At 36.4% G+C, this 12,881-nt stretch overlaps 1 protein-coding gene across 9 annotated transcripts in view; it reads left to right on the forward strand.

Moving 5' to 3' along the window:
- atp11b (ATPase phospholipid transporting 11B (putative)) overlaps positions 1 to 12,881 on the forward strand; it is a 94,650-nt gene that overhangs the window by 18,410 nt on the left and 63,359 nt on the right. For all 9 annotated transcript variants that reach the window (XM_062976802.1, XM_062976803.1, XM_062976804.1 and 6 more), the window contains exons 2-4: positions 7,183 to 7,299; positions 8,495 to 8,584; positions 12,519 to 12,599. In XM_062976802.1, coding sequence (XP_062832872.1) covers positions 7,183 to 7,299; positions 8,495 to 8,584; positions 12,519 to 12,599 — 288 coding nt within the window. The remainder of the gene's footprint in view (positions 1 to 7,182; positions 7,300 to 8,494; positions 8,585 to 12,518; positions 12,600 to 12,881) is intronic.

The raw sequence follows: 12,881 nt of genomic DNA on the forward strand, positions 1-12,881 counted from the left end.
GATAGCACTCCCCCTCCCCCAGCTCTTTAGAGCTCTCTTGCATGCCACCTGTTTCCTTGCCAGAAAGATATATTCATCTTTGTTGTGCAGTTGAGAGGTGGTAGATACATGCTTTAAATAATAAATAAATATGCATCTGTAAAATAAACTCATGTGAGTTCCCTTCCTCCCTCCAAGTCATGGGATAATTCCTAGTTGACCTCCCATGGCATACAACTGGCTTTCCTCTAACTTATCAAAAGGCACTAATGAAAACAATCTGATAGTGAAGTTTACTGATCTCAAGGTAATGAAGAACAACAACAAACCTCTTACAGAATCAAAAACACACTCAGAATCTCAATGCAAATCAAAAGTCAGATCTCCACATTTGCTGAGGTTGAGGACACATGACTTCTAAAACTGAAAAATCATGAAAAAATTGCTATGTTTTTCCCTAAGTGAACACTGCTCTAGGAATGTTGAGTTTCTCCAGCCCAACTTGGTGGCCAGCCTTTAATGGAGATTGACTATAGGATTCCACTAGAGAACCTAGATATTCCTAGAGGGAGCATTTTTAATCAAATCTGAAAATAATGAAACCTGCAAGAGTCAGGAAAAATAAATTAAGTATACAACAAAAACCTTGATAAGTATGGCTTCTAACCAAGTTGGTTCTAGATTTTACCAGAGAAGAGGACAGAAGGGATGCCTATCTGATTCTTGGGTATACTGTACTTGAAGAAAATGACCTCTTCTTGGCTTCTGATCAAGGAAGATCAACTAGGAAGGTGTTCATGAGAAATACCTTTCTATTTTACAGACTGGAAGTAGTGCAGGTTTTCTCTTTTGGGAAACCTGCACTATATCCAGCATGTAAGGGTTATGAGGATAAGGGTGTAGAAATATCCAAAGACAAAAATCATAGGTGAGTGCTCATAAGTGGAAAGACCCCTGGTATGATTTTTGTTTTTAACAATTTTTTACAATTTATCATCCTTTTTTACAGTTTATTTTTTTTACAATTTATTATCCCCAGTGGTGCAGCGTGTTAAAGCGCTGAGCTGCTGAACTTGCAGACCGAAAGGTCTCAGGTTTGAATCCAGGGAATGGAGTGAGCTCCCGCTGTTAGCTCCAGCTTCTGCTAACCTAGCAGTTCAAAAATATGCAAATGTTAGTAGATCAATAGGTACCGCTACGGCAGGAAGGGAACGGCGCTCCATACAGTCATGCTGGCCACATGACCTTGGAGGTGTCTACGGACAATGCCAGCTCTTTGGCTAGAAATGGAGATGAGCATCAACCCCCTGAGTTAGACATGACTGGACTTAACATCAGGGGAAACCTTTATCTTTACCTTTTATCATCCTTTTGAAGCCATGGAGACTTTCTCTTATGAAGGTTAGGAGCTCAAATTGAAAGCAGGGATCTAAGAATTCTTAATAAAATGCCAAACATTTGGGAAATATTTTGTGCTTTTCATTGATGGTGTTTACAGATAAAAATGCTTTTGCTAGCTCTTTTGTTTTGGCTGAGGAGAGATATATGAGCACATGTGCCTTCAGGTTGCTTGACATCCTACAGAGACACCATTAAATCCATGGGATTTTCTTAGAAAAAAATGGCCTGAACTCCTGGAGTATTAAAGAAATGCTCTCTAAGACTTTGAGGAGGAATAGACGTTACTAATTTCAATAAAAGTTCCATTGCCACCTGCTCCTATATAGCTATGTTCCTCCATTTGTAACTAAGGTACTATTAACTCTTGTTTTTCTAGGCACAGCTTTTTTTGGGGGGGGGGGGGGACGAATCCTTAATTGCTTACATGAAGTTTTAAGAGCCAGCAGATAACAGTAGCTTGGACTCATCTGACAAAGCACTTTTGAAATACAAGGTCATCTCTACCTGGCAGGGTCTAAGAAACAAATCTACAGCCAAGCTCTGCATATATTATATATATATTACTAACAGAACATATTTTGCAGAGGTAATCCAGTTAGTAAGTGAAGTGTATTAATGCTTGAAAAAGGGATAAAGCATAAATGCCCACTAGTCTTAATTAAATCTCTACAGTCTTGTCAGGTTTAGGAAATACATTGATTCACTAAGAACTTCAGGGATTTTGTTTCATTCCTAGTTTGTTTTATTGTTCTTAGAGTTTTGTTATGAGTAATATGTGCCTTCATCAGTCAAGATTTTCATACTGAAGTTATGCTAATAAAACAGAATACTTAGCTTTTACTTTATTGCTTAAAAATGGAAATATTAAACACTGCAGCTTTTATGCAGCTCTATAGCCGCAGGGTGAGCATTTTCAGTCTGCAGTAAACTGATTCTTCCCAACTATAGGAAACTTTCCTTCTGAGTTGTCAGAAAGCTGTCTCTTGAATAAGAGTATTGCGGCTTCCTCAAGAGTAATAAATGTATCATGGCATAATACTGTATTTCAAGTTACTGAATTTAATATGTACAATGTCATACCTATTGAATAATGCTGCACACACACAAATTATAATCAGCAAGGCTTGAGGAAAATGAAATGCAGAAGATACACATAGAGACAATTCTTTCACACATAATAGTCATTTACAAAATACTTTTCAGATGACAATGTGATAAAAACCTTTGTTCCTATTCAGTTCACCTCTTGATGAATGATTGTTCAGCCATTTGGTGTTGAAATATGGCTTTGATGTTCTGTTCAAGAGCAGCTGGCCTAAGCTTCTTAGATGAGATCCAGATAACAGCACACAACAACATTTTTATTAGCAGATGGTTAGATTACACATGGAATATTTGATGATATTCTGTTCATTAGTTGTTGTTGTTGTGTGCCTTTAGATCATTTCCAACTTATGATAGTCCTAAGACAAACCTGTCACAGGTGTTTCTTGGAAATATTTGTTCAGGGGGAATTTGCCATTGCCTTTCTCATAGGTTCTTCAGAGGTTGAGAGAGTCTGACTTGTCTGGGGTTACTCAGTGGGTTGCCATGGCTGAGCTGGGATTTGAACCCTGTTCTCCAGAGTTGTCATAATAATCAGATCACTTCATGCTGGCACTCAGTACACTAATTACTTGATGTGTATAATGAACCAAGGATGGAATCAAGTATGGAAAGGATTATACTTTTGGTCTTCTCATAAACTGCAGATTAATTATAGAGCAAACTTCCTGGCTATATTAGAAGCTAGCTTTTTGAAATTACTTTGCATCAGTGAAGATTAACTCATAGTACCCCCTATCACTTATCAAATGTAATTTAAAAAACCCTCTTAACTTGATGAGGTATGTTTCATATAACAGGAACTTTGCTTAGACTTACAAAGAAATTTGTCTCTTGAATAATTTACTGGTTCCCAGTTACTTCACACTTTCAATGTTTAATAAAATGTCAATGTTGTAATTTCCGTTTGTTCAATAATGGTTGATTTTGAGAATGTTTACAAATGCTTTCACGACCTCTAAAAGTCAATTTTGGATCCTAGGTAATCCAAGTAGCCCACCAGTCCAAGTAAGCTCCAAACTTATTTCAGCTCACCATGTCATAGAACAAATTTCTACTGAGTGGTGTAGAATTCCTTCTTTTGTTTCCCTCAGTTTAAATTCCCAAACTGGACATTGTATTTTATGTTCACAATATGAAAATGAGACTTACTGTGTAGCATCCAATTGTATCTTCTAACTCTTAACTCCCTAGTTATAATTAGTATGGAAAATAAGGGATCTTTTATCATCATTGGGGGCTTTTTTAGTGATGACATTAGGCTTAATTTGATTTAGGATAGATCCATTGTGATAAAGAGAATTTATGGTAATTGGAGTAACAGGTCAAATTATTTCCAGTGAGTCTGCTCAGTCAAGAACCACCATTGTATTTATGCTGGCATGGGGAATGAGGAACCCATTGAGCACCTGCAGTCCATAGAGCCCTCAAAGCTCCTAGGACTCCCAATGTGAGTTAGATTTAGACTGCAAGGTGTAGTTCTCTGTGGATATATTAACATTAGGTCTTCACTAATCCCACTAGTGCAAGCTGTGTACATTTGCAAAACAGCTGTGTTCACTGACGGTTTGTTTGACAGTGGCTCCCAATGCTATCACCACTCAAATGCAGATGCTAGACATGGAGAAATGTCCTTGAGACTACTATTACTTCTTGCACATTCTGTGGAGGGGGAGATGCTAATTTCTCTGCAGAGACTTGTACTAATTCAATTCATTACACGTTGACTGTGACAAGGTTTTCAGCATTATTTGTTCAGAATGTGTTTTTCCTGTGAATGCCCTTCTCTGGATTGCTGTGTTAATAGAATGCAGTGGGATCTTGGTATCCAGTAGGGTTTGTTTCTAGGACCTCCTGTGGATACCAAAATCTGTCAATGCTCAAGTCCTGTTATACACAATGGCGTAATAAGATAGTGTCCCTTATACCAAAGGACAAAATCAAGGTTTACTTTTTAGATGTTTAAAAATGTTTCCAAGTTATGGATTGTTGTTGTTGTTATATTTATACCCTGTTTTATCTCTCCCAGAGGAGACTCAAAGCAGTTTGCAATTGATGGAATCTGTGGATACAAAATCCATGTATACAGAGAGCTACTATATGTGCTTTTATTTTATTTTATTTGCAATATGTTCAACCTATCATTTATTAAGTAAATATAAACACTTTTCCAGTGAACAAACAGCACTGCTGGAATTATAAAATACAGACTTAAGCAAACTAGTTGGATTCCATTGGCTTAACTGGCCTATGTGGTGATAATTTCTGTAATTATTAAGAAAAGCATCTAAATAAGAAAATCTGCCAGGGACATCTGTTACAGCTATCTTATACCTACATTTCAAGAGGACTGTGGGCTAAAATCAATTTCCATCATTTTGCATAGCCTTTCATTAAGAAAGTGTATATATTGTGTTGCTTTTTTTTTTCAAGTAGCTGAGTTTGAAATGAGAAGATTGCTCCAGTGGATGTGGTTTTTCAGTGGAACAGCAAGTTGGAAATGCGTATGAAAAATGTAGCTTACCCTTACCCATTTACCAATGAGTTTTGCATGTGTTTCAAGAAAATTAGATAAAGTAGGGATCAGTGGTAGTTCCCACAACCTCTCTTTTTCCCAGAAGGAATACTATAGGCAGCTCTTAATGATATGTGTGGAAAAAGCTGTGCATGATCAAGTGGGCAAGATAAAACCTAACCTTGGTGTTCTGTACATTAGTCATGGTGCAGCCTTATCTGGCAGATAACTGGGTTCTTTTTTTCAAATGTAGTGGGAGGACTCTTATTTAACTCTGTGCTTCCATTAAAGGCAGAAGTTGCAAGATTTAAAATACAGTAGAGTCTCACTTATCCAAGCTAAACAGGCCGGCAGAAGCTTGGATAAGCGAGTATCTTGGATAATAAGGAGGGATTAAGGAAAAGCCTATTAAACATCAAATTAGGTTATGATTTTACAAATTAAGCACCAAAACATCATGTTATACAGCAAATTTGACAGAAAAAGTAGTTCAATACGCAGTCATGTTATATTGTAATTACTGTATTTACGAATTTAGCACCAAAATATCACGATATATTGAAAACATTGACTACAAAAATGGCTTGGATAATCCAGAAACTTGGATAAGCGAGGCTTGGATAAGTGAGACTCTACTGTAAAACAAAACGAGGATATGTCCTTCACTTTCCTGTGAAGTTTGTTCCATTAAAGTGAGAGGCTGGTTATTCCTATAAATCATCTGCAGGCCAGAAGACATGAGGAATAAAAGAAGCTGGGTTGCAGTAGATGCTTTTCTCACTCTGGTTATTTATTATTATTTATTTATACCCTGCTTTCTCTCTCCACAAGGAGACTTAAAGCAGCTTATATTAACAACATTACAATACAATTTAAATATACAAACATTAAAACAGAATTAAATATAAATGTTATTTAAAAAATCACAGTTAAAATCCATAAAAACATAACCGAAACTAAAAACCACAGCACCCCCTGACTTGTTATTAAAAATCACGTTGGCAATTAGATTTGCAGTAGCACCTCTTTAAGCAGGAAATGGGAGATGACAGGTCAGGTATCCATTGTTTGGATGCCCCTTGTAGTTTCGTCCAATTCTGTAATTCTCTTGTTCCTTCTTTGTATGGATGAAGAGAGGGAGGTATGTGAGGTTTTGTGCTAAAGATTAATGAATGAGGCAGACAAGGGAAGAAGATTTCAGTACCTTCCCACTTCCACAGTTATCCCCTTATCCTGTTGCTAGACCCCTCACCCCCACCCCATAATAAATTCAGAAATAGAAAATTAAATCCATAATTTCAGAACTGGGTGACATTTCTCAAAGCACACATCTACATTTTATTTCCTCTTGTACATTAAATATATTGAAATCCGAGCTGTTCCTTTCACGAGTATAGAAATATGTATTCTGACTTGTATTTTCCGCTTAAGGCAGTGGTTCTCAACCCCATGTGTTTTGGCCTACAACTCCCAGAAATTCCAGCCAGTTTACCAACTATTAGGATTTCTGGGAGTTGAAGGCCAAAACATCTGGGGATCCATAGGTTGAGAACCACTGGCTTAAGGGTTCAAAAACTATGATTAATTTGGATTAGATTTCCCAGTATTCCATAACCGGTGGGCATGTGGGCTGGAGGATTCTGGGAGTATCTGTTTACGCTTCTCTTTTCTCTTTATAATATGCACAGTCACCTTAGATGTTTTTTTATGTGTTTTGGCAATAAATCGGTACCTGCAAACCATAAGGTCCTCTAATATTTGAATACCTTATGTCAGTTGTATAAGTAGTGATCTCTTTTCTCTACTGCAGTCTAAACCTCTTAGGACACACTGTATATGTTAAAATTATACTTTAATGACTAGATATATGCTAACAAGCATTCTAGGAATGCTTCAGTACATTTCTGTCAATTAGGATAAAGAAATAAGTAGTTGAAAATCACCAAAATATGTATAGCTTTATGGAAAGAGTGTTGCGGTAATAAATGCACTATTTAAAGTTCATGCCCAAACTGAAATTCTCTAGTTGTCCTTGGAGAAGATAATCTTCTTCTCTTCAACCTGTTTTCTTGATCTTTCTTTGTGAGATGAAGTGTGAATTTGCAACATTGTGGATATTAAAATCTTGATGAAAATGTTGTGAGAAAAGGTAACCTAGACTTTCTGTTTTTTCTTTGTTTCAGGGTTTTGACCCACCACATCAAAGTGATAATAGAACTATTTATATTGCAAATCGTTTTCCCCAGCATGGCCATTATGTTCCTCAGAAATTTGCAGAAAACAGGATCATCTCCTCTAAGGTAAGATAAACCTTAATACCTGCATGCTTGCTTTCTGGAGTGTGCTAAATAAAGCTAGGTTTTGACTTTACATGGTTTGACATTCCAGATTTTTTTTTAAAAAACAGCAACCTTGCTCAGACTCAGATCTAGCATCTACAGTTAGTCATATTTGTTCACTGACATGTCACTTTGCACAGGCAACTGTTATTGTAACATGCCAATCTTGAGGTCCCTTGTTTAAATATAGAATGTTTTTTTTAAAAAAAACTTCATTGTCAACCTGTTTTTTTAATAGGAGGAGCTATATAGATGTATAAGTATATGATGTTATAAGATGATAAATAACCCCCCCCACACACACACACACAGAGATATGCACACAAATGTACAGTTCATTGAATATTGTGATAGTAAGTGTTGCATAAAAGTAATTGAAATCCTGTTGGTGACTTTACCTTATATGACATTTTGATAGCACCTGGCAAGCAGGGAAGGCACCCCAGGCCATTGGCAATCTTGTGCCCTTCTATATGTTGTTGGACTTCCATCAGAATCAGTCAGCTTGACTGATAGTAAGATGTAATTAAAAACAGCCATAAGTTCTCCATCTTTAGCTTAAGTAATTAACATGATTAAGCTCCTGACAGACCATGAAATCTGAGCTGTGTGGGAGATATTCTCATACTAAAACCTGCTGCAAGAAAGCCAGTTGAAATAAGCACACTTGTAAAATGCTAAAAGAAAATGTAGTATTGCTAAGTCACACTACATAGATTCACCTTAGGGCTGCCTTAGATTGGAAATAATTTGAAGGCACACAACAGCAACTATTGTTTTGTGTGAATCTACTGGCATTAAGTAAAAATATTTAATAGTTTCGTGCAACAGTAGTCATTGGTGTTTTACCTGAATAAAAATGACAAAAAGTCATTCCCTAGCTCTTTGGTATCCAGAAGCTGGGTTTGAATACTGAATTCTTGATTTCTTTTCTGGCTTCTCTTCAGCATTTTTTCCCTTAGCATATGATAAATATATGGAAATGAGTTAGCTGATAAAAGCATTTTGACAAGATATTATATTTGAAATATTTGTAAATTGCTGGGTTTATTTTATTGTGGGGAAGATGAGAATTCATTAAGAAATATTTTATGTCTTACCTTCCATTGAGTGTCATAATTCCACTTACAATAATTGATGTTTCTTTCTTTTGCAGTATACTGTGTGGAATTTTGTTCCAAAAAATTTATTTGAGCAGTTCAGAAGAGTAGCTAACTTCTATTTTCTTATTATATTTTTGGTTCAGGTAAGTTAGATAACCAAATGTTTTTGAACCATAAGTCACTGAAATCAAAGAGTTAAATATATGTGGATGGCTGGTTTCTGTTTTATAAGTATTTAATAAGGATTTGTTTGGTTTTATGACTTCGGAGCCATACTAAGCAGGAAATGTAGAAAACAATTGCAAACCAGTACAGCAGGTGCATTTTCTTTGAATAAATGATTAATATAAATTAGAGGGAAGATAGATGGAACCTGTGAAAGATTTAAAGTTAAATATTAGTGGTCAATTTGAATCAATATATCGCGTTCTACTTGATTTGGGGAAGAGGCAGTGGCTCATGTACAATTCTTGTTGAGCCCTGAAGTTAATTGCTAATGTCAGAGTCTTTTAGATTGACCTCTTTCACAAGGAAGGTATTGAGAACTGTAAAGCATTTTAATTGTGTGGCCTTAGCCTAACTCACTAAGGACAGCATTGGCATTCAGTGCTAAAAGCATGTTTCCTTCAAGCTGTTTTGGAAATGGCATGCTATCTTATTATATATTATCACTCAACACTTACCACATATGTGAAAAAGACAAGGGTCTTAAAACTGACATAGTTGTCAGGCTTCTGCATTAAAACATAAATGCAGAGTGACATGATTTAGCATCACTGTCAAAATAGAAGAGGGCATCCTTTTATTTTGGTTTGGTAATCTGATAGGAAATTTCTCAAAACCCCTTCAATAAGTGCCATCATCTGTATCATATGCAGTAGCTTGAGAGTCAAAAAGCATCAGTCTCTTTCTGTGTTAATGTGCCTTCAAGTTACCTGATGACTAATGGTTATCCTACCAATTCCATAAGGTTTTCTTATGCAAGGAAGAATCAAAGATGATTTTGTCAATTCCTTCCTTTGAAATATAGCCTACAGCACCTGATATTATTTGACAGTTTGTCATCCAAATTCTAACCAGGGCTGCTGCAGCTTAGCTTCCAAGATCAGAAAGGATCTGATGCCTTTATGGCAGTGGTTCTCAATCTGTGGGTCCCTAGATGTTTTGGCCTCCAACTCCCAGAAACCCTAACAGCTGGTAAACTGGCTGGGATTTCTGGGAGTTGTAAGCCAAAACACCTGGGGACCCACAGGTTGAGAACCACTGATTTAGGGTATAATCTGTTGTTTATTAGTCACTTAGGTGATTAGTTCTCTCTTCTTCTTCTCCACAATTGTCAACACAGTAACTGGGACTTCAGCTATCTTCTAGAGGTACAAATACCTTTGGTGACTACATTTTTTGTTTTGCTGCCCAGAGAATTAAAGTCATGTAAAAAAAACCCTGCAATAGGAGGTACTGTGTTGTTAGAGATTGAATGGCCAGGAGAAAGTGGGAAAAACTGTTGTTGTTGTTGTTGTTGTTGTTGTTGTAGGGGGAGTTTGAGGACATGAATGTCTGAGGAACATAAAAACTTTGGAATATCTTTCTCTTTAAGAATGAGTAAAATCCTTTTTAAGAGAAAGTTTTATTCTTTCAAAATGCCAGGAACTGTATAGTATGAAAACTTGTATGTAAATCAGTCTAAAGAATTAGGGAACAACAATTCCTGTACATACTGTAGACATATTCAGCACCAAGTTCAGAAAATGCTAACAGGGCCAGCCCAGATCAACGCGTTGGCCACCATTTTTCTGCTGTCCACAATTTTTTGCAGGAATTTTCTCCCTTTTGCAAAGAGGTGTTTATGGGCTTGATTTAATTCCTTGTTATTCTTGTATCCCTTCCAAATGCTGTATAGTTTTCTCACTGGTGGGGAAAGGGCTGGTTACTATGGGACCAAGCGGCAGTTTGCATTTCATCTTTCCCCAAGGAAATGGGGGTCTCCACCAAGATCGTTCTAGCTTTCTTCGTTATGGAGATGCACAGGAATGTTCTTGTGTACGAATGATCCATTTTGTATGCATTTTGGTAAAAAGAACTAGTACAGGAAAAGAGAAGCTCAAAGGGGAGAAACAGTGAAATAAATTTCCCAGAGTAACTGGAAATCAGGTTTTTATTCATGTTTACAAGTCCCCTTTTTTCCATTACAATCAGTCACTTAATCAATCTGAACAGCTCGGTGTGCTGTGATGTCACCTCAAATTAATTGTGACTCACTTCACCAGACTTTTCTCTCAGCTTGTTTCTTTAAATCTTTCAAGTTCTGCTGAAACCTCTTTCAGTTTAAAAATAGATTTAGGAGGGGATTCCTAACATGCCTCCAAAAGCTTTTTTATATGCAGTGCTCAAATACTAACATTTGAGCAACAGTCTTGATTGGAACGGTAACATTCATTTGCGGTGTTTCAACTTGTTTGTTCAGTCTCCTTTGGCAGTGTCCTCACTAGTCTGAACTTGAACGTTTCACTAAATGTATTATGGAACAAATTTAAAAATGCAATTTAAGTTTCACATTTTTCAACTGGCAAGCAATGCTAGAAACAATATAGGTGGAATAGTAATATTCAATTTTTCATCTGTGAAATCATGCTGAGTGTATATATGTAGTTCAATTTCCAACTGCCTCCTTCTTGAAGTAGTTTAGCATGGATCTTTCTTTGGTCAATAAAGTAGGCTTCATGAATATGATTAAAACAAAAATAAAGTAGGAAAATGCAGATTATGTTGTGAATCCTATTTGCAGTCCAGCTAGAGTAGATCCATTGAATCAATTGTTGAATGGCAAATTAATATGTATGTAAATTCCATGGTGCAGTGAGATTACTCTGTTTGGGACTGCTGATATGATTTAGAGCTAAAGCCAACCTGCAGATAGTTACTTGCAAGCCAGAATGCTTTTGCCAATATCTTTCTTTCCAAAGGGTTTTTCTTCATTTCAGGAATTTACTATCTCAGTTGTTTCAGGGTGAAACTCTTTGAAAACTTTAAAAAGCAGATACAGACAGGCAATCTCATTTATTTTATACAAAACCTTCTGTTGTGTTTGCTCTGGTGATTGACAACTGCTTACTTGTGGTGCAATTCCTGAGAGAGAATTATGAGTTTGGAAAAGGATCACACAGTTGGCCCCACCGTGTTGCTCCTATACTTTCACATGTCTGTTTATTCATATGAACACACAGCTGATCGTTTATAAGTGCTTCCAGTCAGATTACATGGAAATATTTCACATGAAGCTGTGGAAAAGTGTGAATAGTCTTTTGAGAAAACCAATTACTGGTACCATTTATGTTCTTATCTGTAAATTGATGCCTAATAGGTAAGCAGACAATAAAGCCTATATTGTGCCCAATTTGCAAACAGAATCTGGCCTAGCGCAAAGTAGCGCATCTTCACTCCTTCAAGTGAAATTAAGCTTTGAAATTAAGCCTGAAAAGTAGGCAGCTCACTGCCTGTGTTTTCTCTTAAAACAGTGCTCTTCTAGGACTGTCTGCTGGATACTTATCCTTGGGACAGGAATGGGGTCTTGAGTATTTACACAAAAATCTATTCTTTCAGCTTCCTATCAAATGTGTTAAATCCTTCTTAAAGGTAATAAGCTCTTTGGATTAATATGAGTTTCTGAATAATTGCCATTCAGTTGCTCTCCTTCCACTCTGAACATATGCTTCACATCATGTAAAGTAGTGTTTTTCTTCTAGCAGCAGGAAAATGATAGCAACAGAGCTTATTAATATTTTCTGCTACAGTTAGCAATACAGTAGTAATACAACAGATTGCAGTTGCCGGTTTTGCAATGTGAGCAAAATTAATCTGTTATCTAGGATTAAGGTACATTACTAAGCAATGTGGAACATAAGGCTCTTGGTCATACTAATATTTTGTTAAGCATCTGTTGATCTCCCAGAAGGTCCTTGGGTTCTCCTCTCTGCAGAAGGGGAAAGTAGGCTTTTGCATATGATGTATAATTTTGGCTGCAAAATGCCCCAAACTGGTCTCATTCTAACTTTATCTTGATTTTATTTTCCCCTCTAGCTTATGATAGATACACCTACAAGTCCTGTTACAAGTGGATTACCATTGTTTTTTGTAATAACAGTAACTGCAATAAAGCAGGTAAGGAGATGCGACTTGGCAGAATGTTGTTACAAATTTTGTTTTATACTCAACCTATTTATCAAAATTGAGATTCAAAATGGCTTATAATTTTAAGCAATGCAATAGAAGTAAAACATTCAAAAGCAACAGTAAAATCAAACTACTGTGTATACCCATCTATAAATATAGAAATGACCTGGTTGACCTATCTATGAGTCAGTGTATGTACTATACCATAACTCTTTATCAAAAGATTAACCATCCCTCTTTCCATATAATATGCAATTTTGTGCATATTAC

The sequence above is a fragment of the Anolis carolinensis genome, chromosome 3 (assembly GCF_035594765.1).
Source record: "Anolis carolinensis isolate JA03-04 chromosome 3, rAnoCar3.1.pri, whole genome shotgun sequence".
Taxonomy (NCBI): domain Eukaryota; kingdom Metazoa; phylum Chordata; class Lepidosauria; order Squamata; family Dactyloidae; genus Anolis; species Anolis carolinensis.